This window comes from Narcine bancroftii, chromosome 3, assembly GCF_036971445.1.
Source record: "Narcine bancroftii isolate sNarBan1 chromosome 3, sNarBan1.hap1, whole genome shotgun sequence".
Lineage (NCBI taxonomy): Eukaryota > Metazoa > Chordata > Chondrichthyes > Torpediniformes > Narcinidae > Narcine > Narcine bancroftii.
The window spans coordinates 327589266-327604904 of NC_091471.1; the positions used below are offsets into that span (position 1 = coordinate 327589266).

The 15639-nt window shown below is 49.8% G+C and overlaps 1 protein-coding gene across 8 annotated transcripts in view; it reads left to right on the forward strand.

The window, feature by feature from the left end:
* Positions 1-15639, forward strand: part of LOC138759144 (serine/threonine-protein kinase WNK3-like) — a 134455-nt gene that overhangs the window by 112008 nt on the left and 6808 nt on the right. For 6 of the 8 annotated variants that reach the window (XM_069929131.1, XM_069929130.1, XM_069929133.1 and 3 more), the window contains 6 exons: positions 1284-1454; positions 2897-2948; positions 5292-5405; positions 8595-9046; positions 9873-10029; positions 10908-11011. In XM_069929131.1, coding sequence (XP_069785232.1) covers positions 1284-1454; positions 2897-2948; positions 5292-5405; positions 8595-9046; positions 9873-10029; positions 10908-11011 — 1050 coding nt within the window. The remainder of the gene's footprint in view (positions 1-1283; positions 1455-2896; positions 2949-5291; positions 5406-8594; positions 9047-9872; positions 10030-10907; positions 11012-15639) is intronic. The other 2 variants (XM_069929137.1, XM_069929136.1) reach the window with 2 other exon arrangements.

Consider the following 15639-nt stretch of genomic DNA (forward strand, 5'->3'; position numbering starts at 1 on the left):
ACCACCTAAAATGACAGAAGGAGAAGATAATGAAAAAAACTGACTCAGTGGAATTTCTTGTTTATTTTTATTGAGTGACAACATTGTTTAACGGGTTTAATGTATCTTAGATTCTGAACTTTAAGTAAGTGGGAGGGGAGGAGGGAAGCGGGGGAGAAAACGACACTATATTTGAAAAGGAAAATGTATGCATCTTGATCAATATGGTTTATAGTGTGAAATATAAAAAATTTAAAAAATAAATAATAATAATTCTCCAAAAATGAATGGGCTCTGCAGGTTAAGAACATGAGAGACAGGAGCAGGAGTCGGCCACCCAGCCCGTCAAGTTTGCTCCACTATTCAATGAGATCACAACTGATCTGATGATAGGCTCATCTCCACCGACCTGCCTTTTCCCCACATCCCCTAATTTCCCTACGATGTAAAAATGTATCCAACCTTGTCTTAAATATATTTACTGAGGTCGCCTCCACTGCTTCGATGGGCAGTGAATTCCACAGATCCCCCACCCTCTGGGAAAAGCAGTTCCTCCTCATCTCCATCTTAAACCTATTACCCTGGATCGTGAGGCGATGTCCCACAGTTCTCGTCTCCCCCACCAATGGGAACAACTTACAAACTGCTACCTTATCTATGCCTTTCATAATTTTTTACATTTCTATAAGATCCCCTCTCATTCTTCTAAATTCCAGCGAGTCCAGTCCCAGATGACTCAATCTGTTCTCATAGGCCAATCCCCTCACCCCTGGAATCAATCTGGTGAACCTCCTCTGCACCACCTCTAAAGCCAGTCTACCCTTCCTCAAGTCAGAAGACCAGAACTTTACGCAGTTCTCCAGATGTGGCCTCACCAGGACCTTGTACAGCTGCAGCTGAACCTCCCTGCTCCTAAATTCAAACCCTCCAGCCATGAAGGCCAACGTTCCATTGGCCTTCTCGACAGCCTGCTGCGATTCAAAAATGTGCTTCAATGGGCAGTGAATTCCACAGATTCCCCTCATCTCCGTCCTAAATCTTGAGGCGATGTCTCCCCCACTAATGGGAACAACTTACTGACTTCTACTTTGTCTATGCCTTTCACAATTTTATATGCAAGTGTGGTAGTATTTGAGCAGCATAGACTCGAGGGCCGAAAGGGCCAGTTAGTGTGGCTGCATCTCTAAAAATATAAAAATGAAACTAGCATCTCTTGCCCTGGCCTCCGACCTCCCTACTGCTCTCTGTTGCTTTCTCTGCTGACTGGCCACTAGAGTGAGCAGCCTCTCCTCCTCCTGCCGCAGGTGGAAAATAACTTCATGTTGGAAGGCCAGAAGCTGAAATTCATTGAGGAGATGAGGGCCATCATCGCAGACTCCCTGGAGATCCTGCGGAACTCGTCGGAGGCCGATCGTGGATCAGAGGTCGCCCCTCACCACCCCCTGGCCAGCTCTGGGCAACACGACAGTGGCACGGTGAGTGACTCGCCTTTCTCCTATCATGGCCCCTAACCACACCCCTTTCCTGGCGTCCTTACAATAGAAGTCCTCTGCTGGGAGGAGAGGGAGGCAGCTCGGATGGATTTCTCGCCTCTCTTGCCTCCTCCACAGGGGGCGAGCCCCTCAGATCATGAATCCCTGAGGCTCGGAGAGAACACGATGCAAAAACTCAGAGGAGGAGTCGGCCATTGAGCCTGCTCTCCTCTGGGCTGATCTGGCCGTGGACTCAGCTCCACTTCCACCTGTCCATTCTCTGCAACTCTAAATTACCCAACGATGCAAAAATTTCTCTCTCTCCCTCTCCCCTTTCCATCTCTCCCTGGAGTAGCAGGGGAAGGTGTTTACTGTCACATCCCTGGAGTGGGAGAGGAAAGTGTTCACTGTCACATCCCTGGGATGGGCAGTGGAAGGTATTTACTGTCGCGCCCCTGGGGTGGGCAGTGGAAGGTATTTACTGTCATGCCCCTGGGGTGGGCAGGGGTTGGTGTTTACTGTCGCATCTGTGTGGGAGTGTGGTTGTCATCACGCCCCTGGAATGGCAGGGCAGGGTGGTTGTCGTCACGCCCCTGGAGTGACAGGGTAGGGTGTTCATCATCACACCCATGGGGGAGTATAGTTGTTGTCACACCCCTCAGGTGCCAGGGGAGGATGGCTGTTGTCGTTCCCCTGGGGTAGCAGGGGAGGGTGTTCATTGTCTCACCCATGGGGGAGTGTAGCTGTTGTCGCACCCCTCGGGTACCAGGGCAGGGTGGTTGTTGTCGTGCCCCAGGGGTGGCAGGGCAGGGTGTTCATCATCGCACCCATGGGGGAGTGCGGTTGTTGCCGTGCCCCTGGGGTGGCAGGGAAGGGTGTTCATTGTTGCACCCATTGGGGAGTATAGTGGTCGTCACACCCCTGGGGTGGCAGGGGAGTGTGGGTTCCGTTGTGCCCCTGGGGTGCTCGGGGAGGATGCTTACTGTTGCACCCCTGAGATGGCGGGACAATGTTTGGCGTTGCATTCCTGGATTGGCAAGGGAGGATGTTTATTGTCACATCCCTGGAGTGACAGGGGAATGTGTTTATTGTTGGGCCCATGGAACACAGAGGGGAAAGAACCTTGTGTCGCACCCCTGGGAGAGGGGCTGTCGGTGGAAGGAGGGGATAAACACCCAGAGTCTCCTCCTTGCCTCCTCCTGATCCACAGTACACCGCCACCATTCCCTCTCTTGGCTGCTCGCACTACATCCCCCTCCCCCAAAATCGAAGGCCTTCCCCTGTGCTGGTGAACTCCGGGATGAGGTTGGGGGAGGGCAGGGGTGGGGGGAGGGGGGGTGGTGGGGATGAAAAATGTCCCTGCCTGGCGATGGGCCTCCGAGAGGAAAGTGGAGCTGCCCTGCCATTTCAGATGCTGACCCATACCTTCCTTGCTCTGTGTTCAGCACGTAGGTGCGGAGCAGTTGCAGACGAGCCAAGCGCTCTGGCAGACCTGCGGTGAGTACGACGGGCTCTACTCTTCCTTGTATCCCTCCTTGGCTCCCGTGCCAGGCGCCGCCGCAGCCGTCTCCATTGAGTACCGTGATGCGCTCGAGCACCTGCCTGGCTTGCGCTCCCACCCGGATCTGCCCAGGCAGCTCCCCTCACTTGCGTTCCAGCTCCCATGGCCAGGCCCCCCGATCTGAGCCTGCGAGCGGGTTTCCCCAACACCCGACACCCCGTCCCCCTGTGGAGTTTCCTCTTCCATCCCAAGGTCGTGCAGGGGGGTGGGTTTGATAATTGCTCCCCAGAGTGGGTAGGGGGGAATGAAGGAAGAATTAAAAACAAAAATAGGATTAATTTAATTTAAACATACAGGATGGTAACAGTTCAGAGAGGCTGCACTGCCCAAATACTGTGTATACTGTGTAAAAGTCAGATTTTTGGGATTTTTTTAATGTCACATTTAAGGGGTTGACTCATTACATTTGATCCTACTTTTGCTGAAAGTAGAATCAAAATTACCGTATTTTGGAAGGCCAGAAGTTGAAATTCATGGAGGAGATGAGGGCCATCATCGCAGACTCTCTGGAGATCCAAATGATCCCGAAATGAATAAAGAACACAGTGAATTAAAGCAAATTTCAAACTGCCCCTCGTAAACTCATATTCCACCTACGCCATAGGTGTTCTGTGATTAGTAGGGATTGGTTAAGGTGGGATATGAGTGGGAAGAAAAAGATTTGAAGCCCACTGGTTTAAATGTCCTGAATTGACACGGTTTCAGAACTCTAAAGGACCACTTTTCTCAAGCAAAATCTTTCAGTGACAATTGGGTCCAGAGCAGCAGTTCTCAATCTTTCCTTCCTACTCACATCCCATCCTTTACTAATCACAGAGCTCTGTTGGCGTAGGGATTACTTAAGGTGGAATGTGAGTTGGGGAGGGGGGCGGGGGGTGGTAGTTTGAAAACCATTGGGTTAAACTAATAATAGAGATTGTGTGCCTCAAAATGCACATCCAACTGCGGGGGAGGTCGGGCCCAAGGTGATTATCTGTCTCATTGGGAGCTTCGATGGGCAGGCGACCAGGGTCGAGGTAGGAAGTCACCGTTCGTGATGTCAGGCGTTTGATGGGCGGGCAGTCAGGTCTAAGGTAAGAAGTCACTGTTCGAGGTATCGGGAGATCTAATGGACAGGCAGCTGTGGCTGAGTCGAGAATTAGTGTTTGAGGTGTCGTGAGCTCTAAGGGTCAGTGGTCGGGGACGAGGTGGGAAGTCACCGTTCGAGGTGTCGGGAACTCTGATGGGTCAGTGGTCGGGGACGAGGTGGGAAGTCAGCGTTGGATGTGTTGGGAGCTCCATTGGGCCAGTGGTTGGGACGAGGAGGAAAGTCATCAGTTGAGGTGTCGAGATCTCCGATAGGTCACCATTCGAGGTGTTGGGAGCTCCGATGGGCCAGTGGTTGGGGATGAGGTGGGAAGTCAGCGTTGGATGTGTTGGGAGCTCCGATGCGTCAGTGGTCGGGGAATGAGGTAGGAAGTCAGCGTTTGAGTTGTCGGAAGTTATGATGGGTCAGTGGTCGAGGACGAGGTAGGAGGTCAGCGTTCGAGGTGTCGGGAGTTATGATGGGCCAGTGGTCGGGATGAGATGGGAAGTCAGCGTTAGAGGCGTCGGGAGTTACGATGGGTGAGTGGTCAGGGACGAGGTGAGAAGTCAACATTAGAGGTGTCGGGAGGTCCGATGGGTCATTGGTTGGGGATGAGATGGGAAGTCAGCATTTGAGGTGTTGGGAGTTAAAATGGGCCAATGGTCAGGGACAAGATGGGAAGTCAGCGTTCAAGTTGTCAGGAGCTCCGATGGGAAAGGTGTGAGAGACAACCTTTGCATGAGATATATGGAAAATTCCAGATCTTTTGGCTACAAATAGGGGTTGACATTTACATGAGGATATTCAGTAACCTACAAACCCCATACGTTTTTTGGAAATTGAGAGGAAACTGGAGCAAAACCCTTGCAGACATGGGGAGAACGGACAAATTTCTTACAGATAGGACAGCGCTAAATGTGCCATGGGCGTTAATGACAGGCAAAGTGTTGGTGGGCCGAGTAGTTTGGAGCGGATGAGGGGGGCTCTTCTGAAGCTGACCCGCAGCCAGGTGCCTGCCCTTGATCGCCCTCTGCCATCTCTCCTGCAGTGAGCGGTGCATTACTGGAGCTCCCCAGCACCTTCCCTGCCTTCGAGAGCAGCCTGGTTCCCGGGGTGGGGGGGGGGGGGGGTGGGGATGAAGAATCGGGTGGTGTGGGTTCCCAGCACAGGGAGGGGGCTGCACAGTGTCTTCACCTCCTTCTCTGTCCTTCAGCGGACGTAGGGCAGCACTCCTCATCGGTGGGACGCTGGAGGTTCTTCATCAACCAGAAAGTCAAGTCCCACGAGGTGGAGGGGCAGAGCGAACGCCAGACCCGCTCCGAGACCGGTAAGTCATTCCCATCCTCCCCCCTACCAACAGATTTATCCTGGTGCACATCGGCCATTTGGGGAGGCGGTCAAGGGTTTAGCAACTGGAAGGATCCTGGTAATGGGGGTCAACATCTCCGAGGATCTGACCTGGACCCTCCTTATTGATGCAATTACACAGAATGTTTGCCAGCAGCTAACACTTTGTGAGGAGTTTGAGAAGATTCAGAACATTACCAAAGATTCTGAAAACTTCTATAAGTGGACTGTGGAGAGCATTCTGGCCGGTTGCATCACTGCCTGGTACGGAGGCCCCAACTCTCAGGAAAAATTTCCAGAGGGTTAACTCTGCCTGCGACATCACAGGCACCAGACTTCACTACTTCGAGGACATCGGCATGAGGTGGTGTCTTAAATAAGCAGCCTCTAACCTCAAGGACCCCCCCACCACCCAGGCCAGGCTACCATCGGGGAAAAGGAGCACTCAGCGACACAAGGACAGCTTCCTAATCTCTGCCATCAGATTCCTGGATGATCAGTGAACCCCAGACACTGCCTGCACTATTTTTATTTATTGTTGTAAGGTGGTTTATGTAAATGTTTGCACTTTGATGCTGTAGCAAAGCAATGAAGTTCGTGACTTGTTCATGACAATAAATTCTGATTCTGGATGAGCAGAGGCACCTTGTGGGTGGGTGGGGTGGAGAACGGTGTGGTGCCAACCCTTGCTGGCCCACTCATGTGAGGTTATCCACTTTGGAAGGTCAGATTATTATTGGCAAGCAATTGCAGCCTGCTGCCATGCAGAAGGATATGGGAGAGCTGGTGCATGAATCACAAAAGGTTAGTTTGTGGGTGCAGGAGGCCCTGTCGGTGGAACGATGGCCTTCGTTGCCGGAGGGATTGAATTTAGGAGCTGCAACTGTACGAGGTCCTGGTGAGGCCACATCTGGAGAACTGCAAGCAGGTTTTGGTCTCCCGATTTGAGGAAGGACGTACTGGCTTTGACGGCGATGCACAGGAGGTTCACCGGGTTGATTCCAGGGACTTTACCTGCTGAGGATGCTGCAAGACTAGCCGAGTTCCTCTAGCATTTCTGTGCATTTTTGCTACAGTCAGAGCATGTGTTTTCCCCGATTCCAGGGATGATGGGGTTGGCCTACGAGGAGAGATTGAGTCGCCTGGGACTGGACTCACTGGAATTTAGAAGATTGAGAGGGGATCTTATAGAAATGTTTAAAAGTATGAAATGTGTAGATAAGATAGAGACAGGTAAGTTGTTTCCAGTGGTGGGGGTGACCAGAACGAGGGGACATCGCCTCAAGGTCCAGGATAGTTGATTTAGGACAGAGATGAGGAGGAACTTCTTTTCGCATAGGGTGGTGAATGTGTGGAATTCACTGCCCATTGAAGCAGTGGAGGTGACCTTAGTAAATATATTTAAAACAAGGTTGGATAGATTTTTACATCATGGGGGAATTGAGGGATATGGGGAAAAGGCAGGTCGGTGGATCAGATCAGCCACGATCACATCGAATAGCGGAGCAGGCTCGATGGGCCAGATGGCTGACTCCTGCTCCTATTTCTCATGTTCTTAAGGTACGAGGGCTTCCTTGATAACTGGCCGCATTTCACAGCAGTGGTTCTCAACCCTCTGTTCCTTCTCTCATCACTGATCACAGAGGAGGGGTATGGATCCAGCGGGATTTTAGTCTTGTGACAGCCTGGGGCAGGTGGTCTGACTGCCACCTGCTGCCTGGAGACAGTGAAAGGACAACTCAGCAACAACCTTACAATTCACCTGCTCAAGGTGTCAGTCAGACCACACCGTGAGTAGAGGGTGACCAGGAGCAGGAAGGCATCAATGAGTTATGGCAGCATTACAGGTGCAAAATTACTATTAGTTACATTTTTAAGAAATAAATTAGTATAAAAGAAAAGATATGTGAAGTAAAAGATATAAGTGAAGAGTCTGCAGATGCTGTGGTTGAAGTAAAAACACAGGATGCTGGAGAAACTCAGCAGCTCAAACAGTATCCTTTAGCAAAATACAGAACCAACATTTCGGGCTTGACCCTTTATCAGGAATGAACTAAATGTTGGCAGGCACCAGAACAAAATGGTGGGGGGCAGGGGGAGGAGCGCGTTTCCACAGGGAGGAGGGAAGAGATGGATCAGGAAGGGAGGGCACACCAGCAAGCGGGGGAAGGGGGAATGGCTCTATGAATGGAGTGGAAAGGGGATGGAGAGGAAAGGAGACAGAAAGATGGGGAGCGGGTTAGCAGAAACCAAAGATATTAATGCTGTCCGATTGGAGAGTGCCCAGATGGAAAATCAGATGTTGTTCCTCAATTTACGGGAGGTTTTGGTGGGATAGTACATGAGGCCACGGACAGACGTGAGTGTGGGAATGGGGTGTGGAATCAAAGTGGTTGGCCTCTGGGAGGTCCCTGTCGCTGATGCAGACAGAGCAAAGATGCTCAGTGAAGCAATCGCTCAGTGTCTCTGATGTAGAGGAGGCCACAACGGGAGCACCGGATGTAGTAGACGACTCCCACAGATACACAAGAGAAGGGTCGGTCATTTGGAAGTTCTGTTTGGTGCCCTGAATGGTGGTGAGGGAAGAAGTGTTGGTGAGGTCGTGTCTGTGAGACATTGTTCTTTCAGGAATCTGATGACGGAGGGGAAGAAGCTGTCCTTATGCTGCTGGGTGTTCCTCATCAAGCTCCTGTTCTTCCTTCCTGATGATAGCAGAGTGAAGAGGGCGTGATCTGGGTGGTTGGGGTCCGTGAGGATAGAGGCTGCTTTCTTGAGACACCGCCGTCTATATTGGAGAAACCTGGCATGTTTCACACAAAGGTGCTGGAGGAACTTTGGCGCCATGACCTGCTGAGTTTTCTCCTGAAGAAGTAGGCTGGAACTTTTCTCTCAGAGTGTAGGAGGTTTCTAGAATCAGGAGGGGGACACAGATCAGGTGAACGCTTCCAAGGCACAGGTTTGAAGATCGGGGCGACAAGGTGGAATTGGGGCATCTTTTTCTACTCTGTATCTACCAGAGGGAGCTGCAAAAGTGGAGAGGGGAATTATTGCGTTCAAGAGACGTTTGGGCCTGGGGAGGAATGGGACGGGAATCGGGGGGGTGGCAGGTTGAGGGCCCTGCTCCGTGTCCCCAAGGTCCAACACATGCTTCTTCTTGTGATCCACGCAGAGGTTGAGAACCGGAGCCAGGAGACCATCCACTCAACGGCGTCCAGCTCACTGGAGGACGTGAAGCAGATCTCGCTGGACGGCTCTCTCTCAGCGCCGGACCGGCCCGGTGTTCCCGGTGGCCTGACACCCAGCTCCTCCTCCTCATCCTCCTCCTCCTCCTCATCCAGCGAGGATTGCCCAGCTGTGGAGAGGGGTTGCAGCCAGGTCCCTGGAGGCCCTCAGCCCTCGTCTGTGCCTGAGTCAGATGGCGAGGGCCCACCAAAGGTGGACTACGCCGACAACCGCATCAAAACACTGGATGAGAAGTTACGCAACCTCCTATACCAAGAGCACGGCGGGCAGCCGGGAGCCTCTGAGGCCCCCCGGGAGCCTGGGGCTGAAGCCCCTGACTGCCTGATCCCTGATCTCCAGCCCGCGGCCTCCTGCTCCTCCCCCGACCCAGCCGAGAAGGTGAGTGATGGCTCCTCGTGGGATGCAGCCCCTTTGCGTGTTCTCCTTGTGGCTGCACGGCGTTTCCTACCCTTGGGTGTTCGAGGTTCCTAGAAGAAGACCTGCCGGCATTGTACTAACAGGCCAAACGGTCTCTTTACGGCAAGGAGGGGAACGCAATCACAGCAGAGCTGATGGGAGCTCAGGTTCAAGTTAATTGTTTGACATCATGTACACCAGATGAGACAGGGCTTTGCTGTTCCACGATGCACAGAGGGGGAGGAGAGGGGAGAGAGAGAGGGGTGGACAGAGGGAGAGTGAGGGAAAGGGTCAATGAGGGAAAAGGGGTCAAAAGGAGGGTGGGCAAAAGGAGAGAGAGGGAGCAGAGAGGCAAAGGGAAGGGGGGTCAAGGGAGAGGCAGATGGAGAGGGAGGGGCTGGGGGGACCATGAGTAATGGTTAGTGTGATGCTCTTACAGCACCAGTGTGTCCTGGGTTGGAATCCGAGGCTATCTGTAAATTCTCCTCGTTACTTGCGTGGATTTCCTCCAATTTTCTCCTACCCTTTAAAACTTAGATTCATTTGGGTGTAATTGGGTGGCACAGGTTTAAATGGCTGGAATCTGCTCCCCCCGTGATGTAAAATAAATTTTAAAATGATATAATGGAATCATCTGCAAACAAACATCTGCTGGATCACCAGAGTTTTAATACCTGTGGCTTCAGCCTCTCGTCCCATTTAACCTGCTGAAGTTTTTTCTGAAGCAGCTCTGGTGCTGGTGGGTGCTAGCTGAGATTAAGGGTCCGAAGCTGACTGGCCCTTCCCTGCTTGTCCCTTGTTTTCTCAGCAGCCTCTGCAGCAGCAGGATTCGGGCGTCCCAGAGCCTTCGGACTCCGGGGAGCCAGCATCGCCACCTCAAACAGGAGCTGCTCCACGCCAGACAGGAGGTGGATATCCTGATCCCGTTGTAGCGCAAGCTCAAATATTGCACGTGCTTCAGCAGGGTAGGAGGTCTCGGACAGTCACAGCCCATCCCATTCCCTTACCAACATGCACTGCCAGAATGAGACTGCCTGCAAGTTGGTGGAGCAACACCTCACCTTCTGCCTATACTCTATCAAATCTCCCCTCATTCTTCTACGCTCCAGGGAATAAAGTCCAAACCTGTTTATCCTTTCCATGTAACTCAGTTCCTGAAGTCCGGGCAACGTCCTAGTAAATCTTCTCTGCACTCTTTCTATCTTATTGATATCTTTCCTTTAGTTCGGTGACCAAAACTGCACACAATTCTCCTAATTTGGTCTCACCAATGTCTTGTACAACTTTATCATCACATCCCAACTCCTGTACTCAATACTTTGATTTATGAAGGCCAATGTGCCAAAACCTCTCTTGTCCACCTGGGAATTATGTCTCTGTTTTCACAGATCCCTCTGTTCTACCACACTCCTCAGTTTACCATGTACGTCCTTTCTTGGTTTGTCCTTCCAAAATGCAACACCTCTCCCTTGTCTGCATTAAACTCCATCTGCCATTTTGCAGCCTATTTTTCCAGTGGTCCAGATCCTTCTGCAAGCTTTGAAAGCCTTCTTCACTGACCACTGAACTTCTCATCTTTGCGTCATATCCCAAAACCGAAACCTTCAGTTCTCGGATTATCTCCCCTAGGGAGCATTCCACTCCCCTCCACTTTCCATGCTGTGGGGATTGAAGACCTGACACCTTTAGCAGTCCAGATGAATATCCCCTGCTCTCCCCCCACCCCTCCCAAAAAACATGCGCGGTGTCCTTTTGACAAATTTGAACACTTTCCCACCAGCGCCCCGGTACAGCTCCACCATGAGCTCATTGCTGACCTCTCCTCTCCTTGTATCTGGTGCAGCCGGTGACAGCCAGACCACCCGCGGAGGCAAAGACCCCCCTCGGCTAGAGGCAGGAAGTATGCCTGGGGTCTCCCCAGACGAGCTGGACTCAGCGCGGTCTCAGGTAAGGCTTGGACGTGCGTGAGGAGAAGGGTACCAACACTGTTGCTGAAGGGCGAAGGTCTGTCCTGCGGTCCACGACAGGGCTGCAAGTCTGGGGATGGGGGGGTTCCTGTAATCTATTGGCGAGGGGGTGTGGGAGAGGGTCTGTGGAAGAGGGTCTGTGGAGGCGGGTGGGGGAGGTGTGGGTATGTGGGGATGGGTGAAGGTGGAGGGAGTGCATGGGGAGGGAAGGGTCCTCAATAAAATATGTACAGAAGATAACATAGAAACATAGGAGCAGGAGTAGGTCATTCGACCCTTCGAGCCTGCTCCGCCATTCAGCGAGATCATGACTGATCTTAAAGTTCAGTACCCCGTCCCCGCCTTCTCTCTGTAACCTTTAATACCCTTATATTGAAGAAATAGATCTAATTCCCTCTTAAATATATTTAATGAACCTGCCTCTACTGCCCTCTGTGGCAATGAATTCCACAGATTCACCACCCTCTGTGTATAGAAATTCCTCCTCATCTCGGTCCTAAATGGTTTGCCTATTATCCTCAAACCATGGCCCCGGGTTCTGGATTTTCCCATCATTGGAAACATCCCATCTGCATCCATTCTGTCCAGTCCTGCCAGAATTTTATATGTCTCTATGAGATCCCCTCTCAATCTTCTAAACTCCAGCGAGTACAATCCCAATTTGTGCAATCTTTCCTCATAAGTCATTCCTGCCATTCCAGGTATCAGCCTGGTGAATCGCCTCTGCACTCCCTCCATTGCAAGAACATCCTTCCTTAGATAAGGTGACCAAAACTGCACACAATACTCCAGGTGTGGTCTCACCAAGGCCCTGTACAGCTGCAATAAGGTATCCTTGTTCCTATACTCAAACCCTCTTGATATGAAGGCCAACATACCATTTGCCTTTTTAACCGCCTGCTGTACCTGCATGCTCGCCTTCAGAGACTGATGTACAAGTATCCCTAGGTCTCTCTGCACTTCCCCATCTCCCAATCTATTGCCATTCAAATAGTAATCTGCCCTCCGGTTTGTATTACCAAAGTGGATAACCTCACATTTATCCATATTGTAGTGGATTTGCCATGTATCTGCCCAGTCCCTCAATTTATCCAAATCACACTGGAGCTTCCTGACCCCCTCTTCCGTGCACACAACCCCTCCTAGCTTAGTGTCATCTGCAAATTTGAAGATATTACATCCAATCCCCTCATCCAGATCATTAATGTAAATTGTGAACAGCTGGGGTCCCAGTACAGATCCCTGTGGCACCCCACTGGTCACTGCCTGCCACTCAGAAAACGAGCCATTTATCCCAACTCTCTGTCTTCTACCTGCCAGCCAGTTCTCAATCCACATCAATAGTTTGCCCCCAATCCCATGAGCCTTGATTTTGTAAGCCAGTTGTTTATGCGGTACCTTATCGAAGGCCTTTTGGAAATCCAGGTACACCACATCCACTGGCTCTCCCCCATCTATTTTACCTGTCACCATCTCAAAGAATTCCAATAGATTTGTCAAGCACGATTTACCTTTTGTAAATCCATGTTGACTCTGTCCGATCCCTTCTCTGCTAGTCATATGCTCCGCTATTACACCCTTAATAATGGATTCCATCGTTTTGCCCACTACTGATGTAAGGCTCACCGGCCTATAATTCCCCGCTTTTTCTCTACCCCCCTTTTTAAATAGTGGGGTAACATTAGCTACCCTCCAATCCATAGGTACTGATCCTGAGTCTATCAAGTTCTGATGCAGAGAGTTGGGGGTGATGTATTAATATGGATAGAGGATTGGTTAAACAATAGAAAGCAGAAAATACAGGGATGTTTTTCTGGTTGGCAGTCAGTGGTGAGTGGGGTGCTGCAGGGCTCAGTGCTGGGCCCACAAGTGTTCATCAGCGGTCTGGAAGAGGGGACGGAGTGCCTGCTGCAGACACTAAACTGAGTGGAAAAGCAAATTACGTGGAGGATACGGAGAGTCTGCAGAGAGAATCAGAACAAGTCATGAAGTTCTGTTTTTGTGGCAGCATCACAGTGCAAACTTTCATATTTATAACCATCTTAAAACATTAAGAAAATAAAAATAATAGTGCACGAAAAGTAAGGCAATGTCTTTGGTTCATTGATTATTCAGGAATCTGGTGGGAGCAGAAAGAAGCTGTCCTTGTGCCACTGATCTCATCTTTAGGTTTCTGTACCTTTTTCCTGATGGTAGCAGAGTGAACAGGGCATGGCCTGGGTGGTGGGGATCTTTGAGGATAGAGGCTGCTTTTGTAAGACACTGCCTCATGTCGATGTCCCTTAATGGGTGCCTGTGATGTCTCAGGCCGAGTTAACAACCCTCAGGAGTTTATTCTTGTCCTGAGTGTTGGCGCCTCCATACCAGGCAATGATGCAACCAGCCAAAATGATCTCCACAGTGCACCAGAAGGTGTTTGCAAGTCTTCAGTGACGTACTGAATCTCCTTGGACACATCACAAAGTATAGCCGCTGGCTGTACATGGAGGCTCCAGGACAGATCCTCGGAGATGTTGACACCTTCGAATTTGAAGTTCTTGACCCACTTGAGCCATCGATGAGGACTGGGCCATGTTCTCCTGACTTTCGCCTGAAGTCCACAAGGTTGAGCGCTTTGTTGTCGTTACACCATTCAATGAGCTGATCTTTCTCCCTCCTGAACGCTTCCTCATTGCCATTGTGATTCTGCCAACAACTGTGGTGTCATTGGCAAACATTTAGATAGCATTGGAATTGTGCCTGGACACAAAGTCATGAGTGTGTAATGAGTAGAGCAGTGGGCAAAGCATATAGAGAGATATAGATATAGTATGATTAATTATAATTTTTTTGCATCAGTTATATTTAACCCCTGAGAAATTGAGAAAATATGGATTTAGTAATTCAAAGTCGTGTTTTAGATGTGGATTATGTGTAGGAACATTTTTACATTCTGTTTGGTTTTGTGATAAAGTTCAATCATTTTGGTATAAAATTAGGGAATTTCTTCAAAATTTGTTTAAAATTCAATTTTTGTTTGATCCCCAAATCTTTTTATTGGGTTATACTGCTCCATTTATGGATTTGGGGTTAGATAAGTTTCAGACAGCATTTTTATGTTTAGCATTGGTTAACATAATGTTGCAATTTCTTGGAAAGACGAAGTTGAGATAAAAGTAAATAATTGGGCGAAATGAGTTGAGGTCCTGTATTTATTTGGAGAAAATAACATATAATTTGCATGATAATTATGATTTTTTTGTTAAGATGTTGCCTTATTTGAAATGTGTGTATTTTTTTTTCAATTCTTCCCTTGTGGGGTTTATTGAAGGTGGGGGGAAGGGGGTGGGATAGTTGTAGTTTTCATTTTATATTATGGATTTTGTAAAAGTTTCTGTTTTGGAAATATTAAATAATTTTTTTTTTAAAAAAAAGAGATATAGATAGGTTTAGTGAGGGGGCAAGGATCTGGCAGATGGAGAACAATGTTGTTGAATGTGAGGTGATCCACTTTGCTAGGAAGAATGGAAGATCTGATTATTATTTAAATGGCAAACGATTGCAGCCTGTTGCCGTGCAGGAGGACAAAGGAGTGCTTGTGCAAGAATTGCAAAAGGTTGGTTTGAGGGTGCAGCAGGCTATCAAGAAGGCAAATGGAACGTTGACCTTCATGGCTGGAGGGTTTGAATTTAGGAGCAGGGAGGTTCAGCTGCAACAAACAAGGTCCTGGTGAGGCCGCATCTGGTGAACTGAGTGCAGTTCTGGTCTCCTGACAAGAGCAAGGATATTCTGGCTTTGGAGGCGGTGCAGAGGAGGTTCACCAGGTTGATTCCAGAGATGAGGGTGTTGGCCTATTAGGACAGATTGAGGCGTCTGGGACTGGACTCACTGGAATTTAGAATGAGAGGGGATCTTATAGAAACATAAAATATGAAAGGCATAGATTAGATGGGGGTAGGTAAGTTTCACCCATCAGTGGAGGAGACCAGAACGAGGGGACATTTCCTCAAGATTTAGGGTAGTAGTGATGGAGTAGTGACTGGTAGGGGAATACCAGCCCTCTCCAGAAAATAAGAAATAAAATGAAGAAAATACAAAGTTCAAGAAATACAAAACATAACAAATAAAAGATAAAGTTGTAGAGAAAAGAAAGAAAATGGCACCCAAGAAGGAAAATGTAAAAACAACGGGGAAAAAAAGAAGAAAAGACGTCGGAAGAGAAAGGAGAAGGCCTTACCTGCACGAAGGAACAGGGAGCCATCGTGGAGAAGAGAGCCCATTTTCCGAGGATGGTGACGATCCTGCAGAGTCACGACCCCCCGACCACTGGACTGCAAAAATGGCTGACTGAGTCAAACAAAAGTGCACAACTGCGCATGCACAAGGAGTCGTGCATGTGCAGTGCGCTTACTAAGGAGAAGGAGAACACCAACGGGAGGGGGGCCCAGCTGAGGAGCGGGCAAACACAACGTGACCAGCTGAGGGATGCCTGACACCAGGGCTGCTGGAAGAAGAAGAAAGCGACAGGAAAGGGAGTGAAAGGAAAGAAGAGCTGCAGCAGAAGGCCCAACAGATGAGTAGCCCAGAAGAAGAGGACCAACAGCAAGAAGCCAAGCAAGAAGAAGCCCA